At 43.6% G+C, this 19,476-nt stretch overlaps 1 protein-coding gene across 1 annotated transcript in view; it reads right to left on the minus strand.

Moving 5' to 3' along the window:
• The window catches only part of ECPAS (Ecm29 proteasome adaptor and scaffold), a 136,175-nt gene extending 119,060 nt beyond the window's left edge, over positions 1–17,115 (minus strand). Inside the window, 1 exon segment of the mRNA XM_049785173.1 lies at positions 17,030–17,115. Within this exon segment, the coding sequence (XP_049641130.1) occupies positions 17,030–17,081 (52 nt within the window). The 5' untranslated portion in view covers positions 17,082–17,115.
• Between the last annotated feature and the right edge of the window lie 2,361 nt (positions 17,116–19,476).

Genomic DNA, 19,476 nt, shown 5'->3' on the forward strand with positions numbered 1-19,476 from the left:
CCGGGTGTGGCCCAAAAACCAAAAAAAAAAAAAAAAAGGCCTTAGATTCTTGGTACTCAAGCATTTAAACTCAATGCCCTACAGAAAGCGACTGCTCAAATACCTGTTAAATGTACAAAATAATTCTCATGCATAGCAAAGTTACTAAGAAATGTATATGTCTAATATCTAAGGTAAGGGGAAATGGGGAGTGAAAAAAGTTAAGGCAAATGACATCAGGATGCTTTGGGAAAGGAACTATAATGTTTGAGATCATAACATGCTCAGGGTTTTAAAAAAAAGGGTAGGAGAGGGGTCGGAGAGATAGCATGGAGGTAAGGCGTTTGCCTTTCATGCAGAAGGATGGTGGTTTGAATCCCGGCATCCCATATGGTTCCCTGTGCCTGCCAGGGGCGATTTCTGAGCACAGAACCAGGAGTAACCCCTGAGCACTGCTGGGTGTGACTAAAAAAAAATAAAAGGGGTAGGAGAAGGAAGATAAATTCCTGCCAGCAGAGTGAGAAGATATTTGAGGTCTGTGTCTCTCATCTCTGGCCATTCAAGCAGAAATGTTCTGTTAAATCAGGAAGGGTTCATGGCTGCAGCGATAAGAGGGCAGGCAGGGAGCTTACCATGTGGCTGGCTAATCAGGCTCAATCCCCAACAGCATAGAGGATTACCTAAGTCGCCCCAGGAGTGATCTCTAAGCAGTCAGGAGAGAGTCCTAAGTACAGCCAGATGTGCCCCAAAATACATAAACAAAACAAAACAAAAAGTCAAGAAAAGTTCAGGGACCAGAGTAAAAGTACACAGCAGTTAGGGCACTTTCCTCACGTGGGGCCAATCCAGATTCTATCCCTGGCATCCTATATGGTCGTCCCTCAAGCACCACCAGGCACCAAGATGATTCCTGTGGCAAAGCCAGAAGCATCGCCAGGTGTGGCCCAATAAAAGGTTCAGTAGTTACAGCAGAGAAGAAAAAGAGGATGGACTCATCAATGAGAAAGAAAGAAAAATTTAAAAAGCTCCATAGTAATGCAAAATTTGGCCATGACTCATTACATCTCTAGGAGTTAAAGCACATTAGATTAGAGCATATGATTAGAGCACATGCTTGCATGTGAGTCTTCGGGTTCCCCAGCAGGTCAAAAAAAGAAAAAGAAAAAAGTTAAATTCCTAAAATGCTTGAAAGAGGGGTGTGTGGTATTTATTGTTGGACTGAGGAGACATGCACATAACTGAAACAAAAATGGTATGGGGGCCGGAGTGATGGTTTGCCTTACACGTGGCTGACCCAGGACAGACCGCGGTTCCATCCCCTGGAATCCCATATAGTCTCCCAAGCCAGGAGCGATTTCTGAGCACCGAGCCAGGAGTAACCCCTGAGCATCACCAGGTGTGGCCCAAAATCAAAAAACAAAAAAAAAAAAAAACAAATGGATATGTACAATATACATATAACTGAAGGATTAACAATAAGAGGACAAGGTCAAGCACCAACTAATATCACTTATCTGCAGTATATAGAATAAACTGCCTAGGGAATGTTATACCTGCCTAAATAACAAAGACTGGCAAAACACTGCTCTGAATCACAGAAACAATAATGCCAAGAAAAGAAATGGAGAGAAGAAAGAAAAAGAGAACTGGAGGTACATAGGGAACAAGGATCAGGGACCTTTGGACCTCTATGCTGTAGAGGCAAAATATCTGTCCATATCTAAAACACATGGTCCAACATTACTGTAAGCCCTGGGCCCAAATTACAACAATTAATTTTAAAAATGTACTAGAGAAGGAAAGGAGCCACATGGGGGAGCATGGGGTAAGTGGAAGGTTGGAAACATGTGGTGAAAGCCCTGAAAACCCATGGTAAATGAATATACAAATCAATCATGGTACCTAAATAAAATCTTTTCAATTTGTTATACGGAGGTGCAGGTGAATACCTCACACTATAATTAGGAGTTTGAGGCGAAAACTATGAACTTAATGGATACCCTAATGGGTGGTGACCAGGTAGGCTAGGACATTTGCCTTGCATGCAAGCAACCGGAGTTCAATCTCTGACATGGTCTCCTAAGCACTGCCAGGAATGACCCGAGTGTAAATCCAGGACACCATCAGATCATCGATTGGGTAAGGCCCAAAAACAAAAAAAACAAATAAATTTAAAAAAAAAAACGAATGGGAATCTAGATTAATTTATGTAATAGTCAACAATTTTCTGTAGATGAATAATATGTATTATTATAAATCTAACAAGACACTAACTAGTAGTTAGAATCTATATCATCTATCAACTCATATAAACCATCTCAAGTCACTAAATGCTACTCTAACACCCAGCAAAATTCAAGCAAAGGCACGACTTCTTTTGGATTTTATAATTTTTTTTGGATTTTGGGTTTTAGGGTTGTGATTGCTCATTTTTGGAATTTTTGGATTTTGGGATTTTGGATTTTAGGATTGTGATTGCTCATCAATTCAAACCTGCCCCCATTCCTTACTTTGTTCTTAAAGAACTCAGACTCAACAGACAATAAACACAAATATCATAAGTTGGAGTGGGGAAAATCTATTCCCAGATACTAATACCCATTATGGTTCCTGGGGGTTGTCTCCTCTCATTTTATCTATCTCAAAGGCAGCAGCACAGAATATTGTTTCTCAACCTTGTTACCATATAGGCCCCCTTCTTCCCACCTTGTTTCCTGTGCTCCTTTTCTCACTCAGTTCTACCAGCTCTTACCATCTCCCAGGCTTACAGAGTGTCATATCCTATGTCTATCTGTCTGTCTGTCTGTCTGTCTGTCTGTCTGTCTGTCTGTCTCTCTCTCTCTCTCTCTCTCTCTCTCTCTCTCTCTCTCTCCCTCTCCCTCCCTCCCCATTCTCTCCCTCCATTCCTCCCTTCTCCCCCCACCAGAGAGTTCAGTGAGAAAAGAGCAAGCCTCACAGTACCCCCAAGATGTAATGCTATAAGGTACAAGGCTCAGATACACTGTGGTCCACAAATAATCCCACTTGCCAGGGAAGCCCTTTCCCCCAGAGACAGCAGCTGGCAGATATCCAGCTAGAAATCAGTGTCAGTAAACAGATGAGCAGAAAGATTAGTCCAACTTAAAACACAGGATCAGAGAAGATAATCTTATACTATGTTAGAGTTCAGACCTCATAAAAATGTATGAAAGTTACAATACATACAATGTATGTATGTATAAGAGTTACAAACCACCCAATGTAGCTAATTATATGTGATAATGCTTGCATGGATGTGTAAACTCTTGAACATTCTTTAAGTCTATTTTTTGTTTTGTTTTGTTTCTTAATCCTGGCAGCGCTCAGGGGTTACTCCTGGCAGGATAGGGGACCATATGGGATGCTGGGATTTGTGCAAACGCCTTACTTACTGCTGTGCTATCTCTCCGGCCCCCACTTCTTTTTTTTTTTTTTCATTGTTTTTTTTGGTTTTGTTTTGTTTTTGGGTCACACCCAGCAGTGCTCAGGGGTTACTCCTGGCTCTACGATCCGAAATCGCTCCTGGCAGGCACAGGGGATATGGGATGCCAGGATTCAAACCATCCATCCTTTTGCATGCAAGGCAAATGCCCTACCTCCATGCTATCTCTCTGGCCCCTAAATCACTTCTTAATCTCAGATTTTTATGCTTTGATCTGCTTGCCTTCAATTTAACATTAATATAACACAATCACCAAAACTATATAAGACAGAAGAATCTAGGAGTGAATAAATATCCTCGTTTTTTTCTTCTAAACAATTCTTCCAACCTCTCAATTTTTCATTTCTCTATGAGAGAATTAAAGCAGAAGAAGTGGCCCAAAAAAAAAAAAAAATCTTTTTTTTTTTTTTTTGGTTTTTTGGACCACACCCATTTGATGCTCAGGGGTTACTCCTGGCTATATGCTCAGAAATCACCACTGGCTTGGGGGGGACCATACGGGATACTGAAGACCAAACCTCGGGACACCGAGGATCAAACCTCGGTCCGTCCTATGCTAGCGCTTGCAAGGCAGACGCCTTACCTCTAGCACCACCACTCCAGCCCCAAATCTTCAAATTCATTCTAAAGTTGAACACTGCATTATAAAATTTTTCATCCCTCAAAACTCCACCTCAATAAGAGCATCATATACTATTACCAGTAATATCCATATGGAAAGACAGGATGATATACTGGGCAAAGGGAGAGCTAATAGTTTTACAAAGATCAACAACATGAACATTTGGAGGGAATATGAAAAATTCCAAGTACTCACAGGCATGAAGTTTATGATAACAGAGAATTTACAATCTGAACTTAAGAATTTCAAAAACCCATTCATATCAACCAAGAGTGAAACTAACCCCCCCTACTCTTGCTCAACCTCAGAAGGGAGCAAAATTAAGTTAAATTATCAGTATCTGTCCAGATGATAAAATTGGAAATATACAACTACCATGATTATTCTTCTCAAAACCTTTTTCCACAAATAAAATAACTCAATAACAACACTCCTGGAGCATGCAAATCATTTTTTGTAGTCGAGACAGAAAATGCTACTACTGGTAAACTAACCCTGATCTTTCCCTTGTAGACACTGCTATGCAATATGTTCTAATGTTTTATTTCTCTGCTAATTTTTTTTGTTTATCATCACAGAAAATACAGGTTTCAGACATATACAAACTCAGGAAATTCAATAATTTTCTTATAATAACTAAAAAAGAAAATATACAAATATATAAGGATCTAGGAGTCAGGGGGTTGCTTTTTGATAACCTATGCATTATTTATATGCTACTTTTTAAAAAATATGAACACATCCTAAGAAACTAAGTCTACTAACCTCTACAATCAATGTGATACATGGTTTATCCAGTCTTGGCAAAAATCCTCTGGATCACCAATGGTATGTTCATCCACTCGTACATACGCAATTGTATAAAGAATCTATTATTTAGAACACCAGGGGGAAAAAAAAACAATTAAAAGATTTATAGCTAGCATTTAAAAAAAAGAAAGAAAGAAAGAAAGAAAAAGAGTACTTTTTACATCTAGGCTGATTTCCTAATTTGATACCCTGCTTTGCAAACTCAGAATATAAGGAGAAAATATAGTGATTATCAAATGGAGAAAAAAATAAGGAATATTTCTAAATAAAAGTTGTTGTATAGAAGTCATATGCTTTTTAAAATATTATTAACTTAATTAACATATTTAAATTATTTAATTATTCACCAAAGACTAAGAATCATTTGTGGAAAACTAAAAAGACGCCAATACCAAAACAACGTATATTTTATTATATATGTACTTATGTATCAAAACATACATTTATGCTGATATCGGAAGAAAGATCTCCATTATCTAATAAATACTATAAAAATATCAGTGGGTAGGCACAATTTATTTGCACCTTACAACTGAGAATGTAAATAAATGGTTAAGAGGAAACCTTGGTGCTCTCTTGCTCTCTTAACACTCCTGTTTCTTGCCTTTGTCTTCTCACTCCTAACTAGCATACACTACTTTGTCAGTTATTCTGAATAACCTGTCAATTCCTGTGACTCTTCTTCACCCATTCACATCTGTGATACACCAGCCTAACAATATGTGAAGCTCTAAACATGTATTACCGATTCCATTCTTCTAACAACCCTGTAAAATAGATGGTTATTTTCTCACTTTACAGATGAGACCACCACAGTACAGAAATTAGCACCTTTACACAATCATATGAACTGAAAATTGAGAGTCAGAATTCACAACTGGCTAAACCTCCATTTCCAGAGCCTTTAGTTACACAATTCAGTCACTGTGTCTCAAAAATTCAACTAATTCACTCCAACAAATAATGTATTTATTGGGCCTGGGATGTAGCTTAGTGGTAAGAGAACATGCCTTGCATGCTGTGAGAGCCTAGATTCAATCCCCACAAATGACAAAAATAACAGTAATAATAGGTATTATTTGATGAACACAAACCCATTCTCACTTTTCTCCGTGTCTCTAAATCAGTCTAGTGACTTCCCTTTCAACCAACACTTCCCAATCATCTTTCAGGTGGATTTTACTAGAATCATCTCTACTTTCTCCCCTTGACTTGGCTAATAAATTCTGCCTACCTTAGAGATTTGAAATGCATTATCTCCTTGCTAAATACACTTCAACAGTTCAAATTCCAATTCTATGTTTTGGTTTTGTTGTGGGTTTTTTTTTTTTTATGTGCTCTCTGATGATACCTTCCTACTCTCAGACTTACTCTTCACACCCTAGGATCCCTGCAAAATTATTGTCACCTACTACCCTTATAAAACAGATCTACTCTTGTTACACCCTTGCTTCAAAGTCTTTGATGGTTCTCTGCTGTCTATAGAACAAAGTCCAAACTAGTTATGTTGGCATTCCTACTCAGGCTGGCTCCAACCTATCCTCCCAGCTTCATGTCCTCCTGCTGCAAACCACCACCACCCCACTAAAAACAACGATTTTTATAGCACTTAATTGTTTACGCAGTGTTTTTTTTTTCACACACATTAGTCCTTATAACATAATGATCATTTATGATCCTCACTTTATAAGAAAGAAACTGAGACTCAGGAAGATAATATGATTTGCTGAAGATTCCAAATTGTGAAAGGCCAAAAGGGTCAAGTTTCAGGCATCTAATTTTATCTCTGCTCTTTAATTATTCATTCAGTCATGAATTCACAGCATGCTATTCCATCACATCAGTCTTACTCTTTCTCTGAAAATACACATTTTCAAAAACAATTTTTTGGGGGGTCACACCCAGCAGTGCTCAGGGGTTACTCCTGGCTCTACTCTCAGAATTCATTCCTGGCAGGCTCGGGGGACCATACAGGATGCCAAGATTTGAACCACTGCCCTTCTGCATGCAAGGCAAATGCCCTACCTCCATGCCATCTCTCCAGCCCTCAAAAAAAATTTTTTAAGGGACTGTACCCAGCAGAACTCACTCAACTTATGTGGCCAGCACACTGGGATATCACCTCATGCGGAGGCCAAAAGTGCCATATCAACAATTCCATGATGAAGATCACTCTAAATTGAGAACAAAATCCAGGGCCTTGCACATACCTCAGTATGTATTCACCACTTGAGCTTATCTCCCCAGTCCCCCCAACCTTTAGGACTTAGATCTTAGCTGTTTTTTTTTATGTTTCCAAAGAATTATGTTGGACATTTATTGTCATAACTTCTAGTAAGTTATTTATATTTATCCATAAATCTGCATCTACAATTCTACAATGAATAAAGTCTGTAAAGACAAGACCATTATAGTTAAAGTCTGCATATTTAATTGGAAAATTCATAAAAATAGAAAAAATAAGTGATGTAAAATATAAAATAGCAAGTATCAAGATAGCAACTTGCGGGACCAGGGAGATAGCATGGAGGTAAGGTGTTTGCCTTGCCTGCAGAAGGTCATTGGTTCGAATCCCGGCATCCCATATGGTCCCCCAAGCCTGCCAGGAGTGATTTCTTTTTTTTTTTTTTTTTTTTTTTTTTTTTGGTTTTTGGGACACACCCAGAGACGCTCAGGGGTTACTCCTGCTTATGCGCTCAGAAGTTGCTCCTGGCTTGGGGGGCCATATGGGAAGGTCGGGGGATCAAACCACGGTCCGTCCAAGGCTAGCGCAGGCAAGGCAGGCACCTTACCTCTAGCACCACCGCCCGGCCCCAGGAGTGATTTCTGATCGTAGAGCCAGGAAGAACCCCTGAGTGCTGCTGGGTATGACCCAAAAACCAAAAAAAAAAAAAAAAAAAAAAAAAGGAAGCAACTTGCCAAGACTGAAGCCAAAGACCAGTAACACAGAATAGAAAGATCATCTTCTGAATAGGGCCAAGTGCCCCAGTTCTAACTACTCTCATCAGTATTTGCATTTATTAAATATTACAGCTTAGAGACCACAGAAATGGTCCAATGGACTAGAATACATTCTTCACAGGTGGGAGCATTTGCTTGTCGGTTCAATTCCTGGCACCCCATGCTTTGCCAACACCAGGAACACCACCTGGCCAGTCACCAAACCAATTGCAGCCCCTGAGCATTGCCTGGGGTGAGCTCCCTCAAAGTTTAAGTTTCATAGTTTATTCAAAGCAAAACTCAAAAATCACAGCTAAAAAATAGAACCTTGGGACCCGAGCGATAGCACAGCAGTAGGGTGTTTGCCATGCACGTAGCTGACCCAGGACGAACCTGGGTTCAATACTTGGTTTCCCACATGGTCGCCCAAAGCCAGGAGAGATTTCTGAGTGCATAGGCAGGAGTAACTCCTGAGGGCCACTGAGTGTGGCCCCAAAAAAAAGCCAAAAACAAAAACAAACCCAAAAAAAACAAACCTTAAGGGGCCAGAGTGATAGTACAGTGGATAGGGCTTTTACCTTGTACAAAGCCAACCCATGTGTGATCCCTGGCATCCCATATGGTCTCCCAAGCATTGCCAGGATTGATTTCTGAGCACAGAGTCAGGAGTAACCCCTTAGCACTGCAAGGTGTGCCCCCCATCACCAAAAAAACTTCTAGAAACTTTTATTTAAGTGGGAGTGAAATTACAAAGTTATTTATGATTTGGGTTTCAAGCATACAATGTTATAACAACAGTTCCTTCACCAGTGTCGTCTCCCCCCCCCCATGATGTCTCCCGCCAGTACCTATCTACCTCTATATGAGCAGCTTTTTTTCTGTAAGTTTTTACTCTTTGGTTTATAGCACTATTACAAACAGGATTTCATGTCTAACACTTTATCATCTTTCAGTAGCACCTCCTTTTCCCAGCTGAATGCTTGCCTCTACCACATCACCATCTCCTACCTTTCTAACCCCAGTCATCCCATATGGAACGTTTCCTTTTGAGAACTGAGACTAGTTCTCATGTTTTTTTAGGCACATCACTGTTTACCTTTGTGGGGTTTTTTTGTTTTTTTTTTTGGGGGGGTCACACCCGGCAGTGCTCAGGGGTTACTCCTGGCTCCATACTCAGAAATTGCTCCTGACAGGCACGGGGGACCATATGGGAGCCGGGAATCGAACCGATGACCTTCTGCATGAAAGGCAAATGCCTTACCTTCATGCTATCTCTCCGGCCCCTGTTTACCGTTTTATAATTCCCTTGAAGTAAATAAAATTTAAACAAGAGATTTAATTTTAATTTCTACAAAGATCAGTTCAGCTGCATGTATGGGTGTCACTAAAGTTATTATCTTTAGGACTAAACTAAACTCACAGCTTCCCATCATCTTCTATTTTTTTCTTATTTTTACTGTTATTACTGAGGTTCCATGATATACAATACTGTTAAATAATGATTTCCCATGCACATATCATCTTCCAATTTGGGAGGTAGAGATGGGGTCAGGGATAAGGCCACACCAGCAATATTCGGAGGCTACCCTAGCTCTGTGCTCAGGAAGGCACACAGCAGTGGAGACTGAACCAGGGTAGATTATATGGGAAGAAAATGCCTTAACTTAAACCCCTGTAGCACTTCTCCTGCCTCTGGTCCTCTCTAATCAGTCTTCCAGGCTGTGTCAGAAGTCATTGTTTTGCAGAGCCATGGCCTCACATATGTAAAGCAAGTGTTCTACCTCTGAGTTACATCCCAGACCTGAAGGTATTTGACTGCTATCTGGTCAATGTTTACAAATCAAATTAAATAATCAAACTGGGGACTATCAAAATAGATAGCTCAAAGGGCTGTCCTGGAGAACATGCCTTGCATGTGGAGGCCCTAAATTTGATCCCTAGACCTGCTTGGTTCCCCCTAGCACCATCAGGTAGTCCCCAAATGCTGGTGATCTGCAGCACCAATAAGCACTAAATAGCCACTTAAAAGTCCTTCCAAAACAGTAAATAAATGTGTTTTAAGATTACAGGCCATTACTCCTTCATAACTGCATTGATTCAAGTGGCAATATAAGATTCTAAAGATGTTTTATAGAGCCTATAATATAAAGCCTCAAATGCTTCCTTCCTCCTCCCCATCAAATATCCCCCATCCACTGATGAAACATTGACCAAATCTTTCCTTGATTGGCTGAGGACAGAAGAAAAACACATGTTTTATACTGTTTCATTTCATTTATAGTTATAGCACTACAAATATAAAGCTATAACCTTAAATAAATTGCAAACTAGGTCTCAAAACTGCGTATAACATTCAGGACTATTGGTTCCATTTTTGGCATCATACCCCAAATCTAACATATTCTGTTCAATGAACATCAGAAAACATGACGAAAATTTACATACACAAGTTTTTACTGGAGTCTAATGCGGGGGTGTGTATGTGAAACTGACTGATATTGATCTTTTTTTTTTGTTTTTTGTTTTTTTTTTTGTTTTTGGGCCACACCCGTTGATGCTCAGGGGTTACTCCTGGCTATGCGCTCAGAAGTCGCTCCTGGCTTGGGGGACCATATGGGACACCGGGGGATCGAACCGCGGTCCGTCCTAGGCTAGCACTGGCAAAGCAGACACCTTACCTCTAGCGCCACCGCCCGGCCCCTGATGTTGATCTTACCATAAACTATATGTTTTCCCATTTAGAGAAAGTAATAAATGAGAAAACTTAATTAACATAAATTTTGAAATCAGAAAATTTGAATTTAGGCTCTAACTCTACAATACAGGGGTAGCCCCATCACTGAGACATGAATATTATAACACTTGGGGCTAGAGAAACAATACAGCATGACTTGTATGTGATCAACACAAGTTTGATCCCCAGCACCACAAAGAGTCCCCTGAGCACTACCAGGAGTGGCCCCTGAGCACAGAGCCCAGAGAGAGGAAACAGATATGCCTCCTCAAAAAAAAAAAAAAAAAAATACTAAATACATAAAAGACATGTTGTAAATCTTCCATACTGTTCAATAACAACAAGCTCTATTCAGCATGATAATTAGTATTTTAAAAAGTAGCAAATTCTAACAAACCCTGGCATAAAACTATCCTGCTTTTCTTAGTAATTTACATATATCAATGATACTACTTAAAAAAAAAATGGGGGAGGCCCCCAGAGAGATAGCACAGTGGTAGGGCATTTGCCTTGCATGCAGCCAATCCAGGACAGATGGTAGTTCAAATCCTGGCATCTCATATGGTTCCCCATGCCTGCCAGGAGTGATTTCTGAGTGCAGAGCAGGAGTAACCCTTGAGAGCCGCCAGGTGTGACCCAAAAAACAAAAAAAAAAGGGGGGGGTAAAATTTCTTTAAAAAAAACTAAATCCTGTATCGAGTGCTCCAGCAACATGTGGGAGCAAATACAACTAGAAATAAGCATGAGTTTAATTTAAAGTCATGAAACGTGCATCACCACTTTAAAGAAAGGACTGTTCATCTGACGGGCCAAAGTGTTAGTACAGAAAATTGGGTGTTTGCCCTGCACAGGGACAGCCCCAAATTCAATTCCTGCAACCTCAAATAGTCCTGCCATTTGCAATCCCTGCCAAAATCAATCTCTGAGTACAGAGTCAGGAATAAGTCCTAACCGCAGCTGGTGTAGTTTTTTTTTGAAGTTCACCTGAAATCAGTAGCACAGTCTTATCAGCTATACATTTCTAAAATAATACACCTAGAAACAGGGGTATTACTTAGCATTACCTATGTTATATAGTGTACATTTTTGTTCTTACAGAAACTTCCTTTCTTCTCAGTAGTTGTAATTCCACTGGTGGACTTAAACATTTCTCTAATATCCACAAAGTAGTACATGAGTTAGATTAAAGTAACATCTATCTGATAATTTAGCAACGATCACTTGACCACACAGAGTAAATAGGGGGTAAAGCCAGTTCTGAACTAAACTGGACTCTTGAGACATCTGGGATCTAATTTCATTTTAATCACTTATTGAAAGACATTAGGAACCTAAGACTTTCCATTTTATAAAAATGATTTTTTAAAGAACTTATATGCCACTTGGAATTATTCTAATAAATAAAATTATAACATCTTGATGAATATATAAAAATTTTGGAAGCACTTAAAATACTAGTGCAGAAATATTTTGGGGAAAAGCTTATCAAGGTTTTCAATTAATGTTTTCACTACATCAAAACAAGGTAAGCACTTCCTGTGAACTAGATATACCTAAACACCTAAACCATTTTTAAAATGATAAATCTGATTTGCAGTTTACCAATCTTTCTTTTTTTTTTTTTTTTTTTTTTTTTGTGGTTTTTGGGTCACACCCGGCAGTGCTCAGAGGTTATTCCTGGCTCCAGGCTCAGAAATTGCTCCTGGCAGGCACGGGGGACCATATGGGGCGCCGGGATTCAAACCGATGACCTCCTGCATGAAAGGCAAACGCCTTACCTCCATGCTATCTCTCCGGCCCCTAGTTTACCAATCTTTCTAAATGGTATTTAAAATTAAAACTCTAAGGGTGGATTGAATAATGAACAATTAATAAAGCTAGTAAAACAGCAAAATTAAAATCAAAGTAGCAAATACATATATATGAAAGTTCACTTTCAAGTTTTCTGGGGTTTTTTTTGTTTTTGCTTTTGTTTTGTTTTGGTTTTTTTTTTTTTTTTTTTTTTTTTTTGGTTTTTGGGTTTTTGGGTCACAACCAGCAGCACTTAGGAATTACTCCTGGCTCTATGCTCAGAAATCGCTCCTGGCAGGCTCGGGAGACAATATGGGATGCCCGGATTCAAACCACTGTCCTTCTGAAAGCAAGGCAGACACCCTACCTCCAAGTTTTCTGTATTTTTCAAGACTTTACATTGAAATGTTAAAATGGAAAAACAATACTTGTTCTGTATTCTCCTAGGTTAGAAATAATAACCAGCAAATATGCAATTCAAAATACTTGGCTCTTTTTAGTGTTTTTGTTTTTTGAGGAGACACATCCGGCCACGTTCAAGGATCACTCCTCGTAGGATGGTAGGAAGGGAAGAGGTAACATAAGCAGCACTAGATACAGAATCCAAGTCAGCAAATTTGCTTCTAACTTTTTCAACAGCTGGAAATTCCCTAGAAATGACCATAAATAAAGTCAGAAAATTCCTTAACCATAAATACTAGTAGCATTTTAACAGATACCTGATGAAATACAAGAACTATGGACACAAAAACAACTACATTAGAAGGATATCCAATGCCTCTAGTATTTTCCCCATTCCTATCAATAATTCAACCTCATCGTGTGTAGCTTCATAATACAAACTCAAATTTTCATACAGTGTAACAACTTAAATAGTCAGACCCGGGGCCAGAAGAGGGCCATAATGATGTACAGAGTGAAGGGCATTTTGCCTTCTTTGCAGCTGACCCAGTTCAATCTCTGGCATTCCTATAGTATTCCAACCTTCCAAGAGTAATCCCTATGCACAGAGCCAGTAATAAACTTTGAGCATGGCTGGGTGTAGCCCCCCAAAAAATGTTAATAAACTACTTTTTAAAGTCAGTTTATCAAGGTTGGAGAGATAACACAGGAGTAGGGCGTTTTCCTTGCACATGGGGACCTGGGTTTGATTCCTGGTATTCCATTTAATCTCCCAGCCTATCAGGAGTGATTTCTGAGTACAAAGCCAGAAGTAGGGGCCAGGCGGTGGCGCTGGAGGTAAGGTGCCTGCCTTACCTGCGCTAGCCTAGGAGACGGACCGCGGTTCGATCCCCCGGCGTCCCATATGGTCCCCCAAGCCAGGAGCGACTTCTGAGCGCATAGCCAGGAGTAACCCCTGAGCGTTACCGGGTGTGGCCCAAAAACAAAAAAAAACAAAAAAAAACAAAGCCAGAAGTAACCTCTAAGGGCTGCCAGGTGTGGCCAAAACAAACAAACAAAAAAAGGTCAGACTATCTCACATCCATTAGGATAGCTAATAGAAAAACAAACAAACAAAAAAAAAAAGTATTGGCAAGAATGAGAAAAATTGGAACACTGCACTGTTGGTAGGAACTTTAAATGATGCAGTTATTGTGGATTATTGTGACAATATCAAGATTCCTTAAAAAAGCAAAAGTAGGGCCCGGAGAGATAGCACAGTGGCGTTTGCCTTGCAAGCAGCCGATCCAGGACCAAAGGTGGTTGGTTGGAATCCCGGTGTCCCATATGGTCCCCCGTGCCTGCCAGGAGCTATTTCTGAGCAGACAGCCAGGAGTAACCCCTGAGCACCGCTGGGTGTGGCCCAAAAAAAAAAAGCAAAAGTAGGGCCTAAGCAATAGCACAGCAGTAGGGCATTTGCCTTGCATGTGGCTGACCCAGGACAGACATGGGTTAGATCCCTGACGTCCCATATGGTCCCCTGAGTCAGGAAGAATAACAGAGTAACCCACCCCTGAGCATCACTGGATGTGGCCCAAACACCAAAAAAAAAAAAAAAAAAAAGGCAAAACAAAAGTAGGCCCGGAGTGATAGCACAGTGGTAGGGCATTTGCCTTGCATGTAGCCCAACAGGGATGGACATGGGTTAGATCTCCGGCATCCCATAAGGTACCCTGAGCCTTCCAGGAGTGATTTATGAGCACAGAACCAGGAGTAACCCTTGAACGCTGCTGGGTATGGCCCAAAAAACAAGAGGAAAAAAAGCAAAAGTAGAATTACCATATGATCTCAAAGAGGCTTACAAACATGTTCAGTATACCATTATTCCTAACAACTAAAACATATAAGCAATCTAGGTGCCTAAAACAAAGGCCTGGATACTGTGGTACATACATACAAGGAGTACTAGTCAGTATTGAAAAGAAGAGAAATACAGCCATGAGTCACTTAACCATGGGAATGTGTTTAGTGGATTTTTGGTCATATGAATATCATACTTCCAAACCTAGATATAGAGGTAGTATAGCCTGCCACATACCTGCCATAGGAACCACTGTGGTACACATGGCCATCTCCTTGACATGGCCCAGTGACAAAAAGACAAATACTGTATGATTTCACTTATATGAGATATGGAAATCAGAGAAACATAAGGATAAGGTAAGGTGGTAGTTTCCAGAGACTGAGCAGAAAAAGCAATGGGGAGTTATGGTTTAATAAGCATCAGGTTTTGGTTTTACATAAAAAAAAAAGCTTCCTGGAGATGAACATATGAAAATACTTGATTCTGACTGAAGGTCATGATGGGGCTGGAGAGATAGTACAATAAATGGGGAGCTAGCCTTACACTCATCTCACCTGAAATTCAAAGCCATCAGACAGATATGGTCCAAAAACCAAAAACTAAAATAAAATAAAAAGGACTATGATGGTAAATTTTATATTATGTGCATCTTGCCACAATAACAAAATATTTTTAAAAAATCAGGGTCTTGATCACAGAAAATGGGGCCCCAGCTTGGAAATGACAAGCACTAAACTTTGCCAAGTCTCACCACACCGAAACAAAGTCATATCTTGGACTCTATCTGTCCAGGGTCACCCAATTGTTTATTTCAGCTTCAGAATGAATAAGCATCACTCCTGCTATACCTCCATTGTACCTAAGTAGCAAGAAATAATCTTACTAAAACTGTCTCCTGTACTTTCTTATTTGTTTAGTTGGTTTGTTTTTGTGCCACTTCCATCAGTGCCCTGGGCTTTCTCCAAGCTCTGTGCTCAGGGATCACTTCTGGCAGTGCTCAAAGGAGCCTATATAGTGCCAGGGATAGAACCGGAGTGGGCCAATTGCAAGCACCTGATCCAGTGTCCTAGCTCTCCAACTCATCTCGCCTTTAAACAAGGCCAAGTCCTACATACCCGCTTCCGAATGTTGTTAGGAGGGACAAAAGTGAGCTCTCGGGCATATAAAAGTCGCTTTAAACAGTCAAGCACCAAAGAAATGGAAATTAGTAGGTTTATAATTACTCTCATGGAAAATCAGAAGGGGCCGAAACAAAATCAACCTCAAAGATCCTGAAAAGGCTTGCAACATCCCCGTCCGTGTGTGTCCTTGTCCATGTCTGTGGCCAATTCCAAATAAATAAAACTCATGAGTCTGTAAAATAACCCCTTCCTCGTTTTGTTTTTTTTTTTTTTGCATGCACTGAAGGTCTGGGGGTAAAGAGCAACACCGCGACTTCAAGCATTACATTGAAAGCACCCCCAAACACAAGCATAAAATATCTTGCAGATCCTATGTCTAGGCTCCCCAATTCTATGTCTAGGACCCCCTCACATACAACTCCCCAACTGCATCCCAGCCAGCATAGGCCTAGGCACCCTGGGACTACATTTCCCACAAAGCACCGGGTCGAAACAGGGCGGGGCAGCCTGAAATTCACCAGGACTCCAAGTCAGTCTCCCAGAACCAGGACCGCCTGCCTGCCAGTGCCTGTCAGTCCCCTGGAAAACTGCCTGCCTGGCCTGGAGGGAGGGTCGAGGGTGCACAGGGGCTCTCGGATCTACAAGCGGGGGTTCGCCCAGTTCGTGGGCGCCGCAATCCATCCCTCCCCGCACCTAAGGGTCAAAGCCTCCAAAAGCTTGACCTTTCCGGGGATGTCTTTTTCAAAAAAAAAAAAAAAATAAAAGGTGTCAAGGAGAAGAAGTCACCTTCTTCTTCCTTCCTCTTCCTCCCCTTGCCCGGAAAGATCCAAGTCAAGTCTTCCTTCAGCAGCTCGCCCAACAGTCAGGCGCGGGTCCAACCGGACGCACGAACGCAAGTGGAGGGAGGATTCGGGGGGCCCGATCGCCTATTGGGGGTGGGGGGTTGTTAGTGGGGAGCCGCCTGGGCTCGCCTCACACACATACATACACACCCCCAAAACACACTCCCAGCCCCCACTCTCCCGGGCCCAGCAAAGCATCCGCGATGGCTCCGCCCGGAGCTCCGGTTTCTATTTCGCAACGTGACGGTGCAAACCTGAGGCCTACAAATCGCCGGCAGCGGCGACCGGCTCGAGCGCCCCAAGGCCCGAGCACCCCGGACCCCGTCGCCGTCGCACGCCCCGCAAACCCCCAACACACACACACACGCGCGCGCACACGTCCACGCGCGGTCCCCGAGGCCTTGCGGCCACCACGGCGCGCCCGAACCCCTCGATCGCTCCCTCGATCGCTCGCTCGCTCCCTCGCCAGCCGCCCAGGCACTTACTCAGCTCGTCCTGGGAGGCGGCGGAGGAGGCGGCGGCGGCCGCCGCAGCCATGTTGCGCCGGGGACGGAGCGGGCGGGCGAGCGAGAGGGAGAGAGGGAGGGAGGGAGGGGCCGCGTCTGTCGGGGGTAGGGGGCTCGCGGGGCGCCCCCGATGCCGCCTCCCGTCGGGTCGGGTCGGGCTCGGCTAGGCCCGCGCTGCTGCGCCCACGAGGGGAGGCCCGATCGCCCGATCGCCCGCCCGCCCGGCGCCGTCACCACCGCCGCCGCCGCCCGCCTGCGTCCTCGGCGCGGCACACGCGTCGCTCTCGCTCTCGCTCTCGCCGGCGGCCGCGAGCTCGCGACTCCAGGCCTCCGAGGCCCGGGAGCCAGCCAGCCAGGCGGGCAGGCGACGGATCAGGCAGGCAGCCGAGGCCCGGTCGGACGCGGCCGGGCGCCGCCGAGCTCAGAGCTCGGTTTTATATTTAGAAAGAGCTGAGCCATCCTCCGGGCTGGCCGCCCCCCCTCCCGGCCCCGAGCGCGCCGCCCTCGTTTGCTCGCTCGCTCGCTCGCTCGTTCGTTCGTACGCGGCGCGGCTCGGCGCGGCTCGTCCTGCCCACCTGCCGCCGCCCGCCCCGCGCCGCGCCGCGCCGCGCCGACCCTCCCGGCGGCAGGCCGGGCCTGGCCGCTCCAAGCGCTCCACTCCGTGGCCCGCGCGCTTCATTGAGCCTCTGACCTGCGTCCGAGCCGGTCTCCATGCCGCCCAGGCCACGCCGGCAGGCGACGGGGCGGCCGGGCGCCCGGGAGGGGAAGTGTTTGCTGCTGCTGCTGTAGCCGCTGCTGCCGCAGCCCGGAGCGCCGCCGGGGAGGGTTCCAAGGAAGGGAAGGCCGGGCCGGGCCGGGCCTGGTCGGGTCGGGTCGGGTCGGATCGGGTTGGGTCAAGTCGGGTTTCCGATCCCGGGATCCTCGAGGGGCGGCGAGGGATGGTGCCACTCGGTCCCGTCAGCCCAGGCGGGCGCAGCGCGGAGAAGAGACGGAGCCCCGAAGCGAGGCGAGGCGACTCGCCCAAGTGCAGCCGAGCCGAGCTGAGCCGAGCCGAGCCGGCCGCGGAGACCGAGGGAGGAAGCCCCGCCCTGCGCCGTCCGTCCGTCCGTCTGTCGGTCCGCCCGCCCCAACTCTCTCGGCCGGCCGCGACGCAGTTTGCTGTTTGACCCCCAAGTCCTCGGCCCCAAACGGACCCGCCGTCGTCACGGGTCCCAGCGAGTCCCCGTCGGCAGCCACGAACCCGGGACTCGGCTGCGGGGTGGAGGGAACAGAAAGGGCTTGGAGCGCTGCTGGGGGAAAAGTTAGACCAAGATTTTGCTTTTTTTTTTTTCTGTTTTAAAGGTCCTGTTGTGGCAGTCTAGATTCTTTTTTTTTTTTTTAACTTTGAATCTATTGCTACGTTCTTTGCCCCACTCCCAGGGTAACCCGAGTGTATTGCCAGCAGATCCTTTATTTTTATTATTTCTTTTTTTACCGAAGGCCCTGCCTGCAGTTTTGTTCCCCAAGTCACATCCACAAAAAAGGCATCTGTAACTTGGAACTCAAAAGCAGAGGCTTGCACAATTGCTTTTTTTTTTTTTTTTAAACGAGGTCACACTGGTTATAAGTATGTCATTATTTGGGTGTAAGAGAAAAAGAAATCAAGCTCCCAGATAGGTTGAAATTGCATTTCTTTGCAACACTGCAAACCTCACCTCATGAAAGTTTTGGAAACTGAGTCCAGTGGGCAAGGCAATTAGATGCTCCTTTATTGCTTTTAGTACAGAAATGATACCACCCGGTGCCATCGTCTCAAATTTACAAAGAGGAACTTGAAGACTGGTTGGTTACTAAGCATTGACAGCTATTCAAGATGAGATGCACCACACGAAAACTTTCAAATTGGCTAAAGTCTTAGACCTCTTAAACAAATGAGAGCATTTTCTTCAGATTTGGACAGAAACCCCAGCACATGCATGACTATGCAAATGATGTACGAAACTAAAATTGTTTTAAACTCACAGTAAAAAATAATTGTAATCAACAGTGAACATGGGAAAACTGTATTTTCTTTTTTTTTTTTTTTTTTTTTTTTGGTTTTTGGGTCACACCCGGCAGTGCTCAGGGGCTACTCCTGGCTCTATGCTCAGAAATCGCTCCTGGCAGGCACGGGAGACAGTATGGGACGCCGGGATTCGAACCACGGACCTTCTGCATGAAAGGCAAACACCTTACCTCCATGCTATCTCTCCGGCCCCGGAAAACTGTATTTTCAAGTCTCACCATACATAGGAAGAAACAAAAATGTTTTTCAGTGGCCAGAGCGATATTAACAGCATGTCAGTCGGGCTTACCTTTTTAACCACAGAACTGGAACCCCACCAGGAATTATTTCTCAGTACAGAGCCAAGGAAACGTTGAGCATCACTGACTAGCCCAAAAATAAA

The sequence above is a fragment of the Suncus etruscus genome, chromosome 1 (genome assembly GCF_024139225.1).
Source record: "Suncus etruscus isolate mSunEtr1 chromosome 1, mSunEtr1.pri.cur, whole genome shotgun sequence".
NCBI classification, from domain to species: Eukaryota; Metazoa; Chordata; class Mammalia; order Eulipotyphla; family Soricidae; genus Suncus; species Suncus etruscus.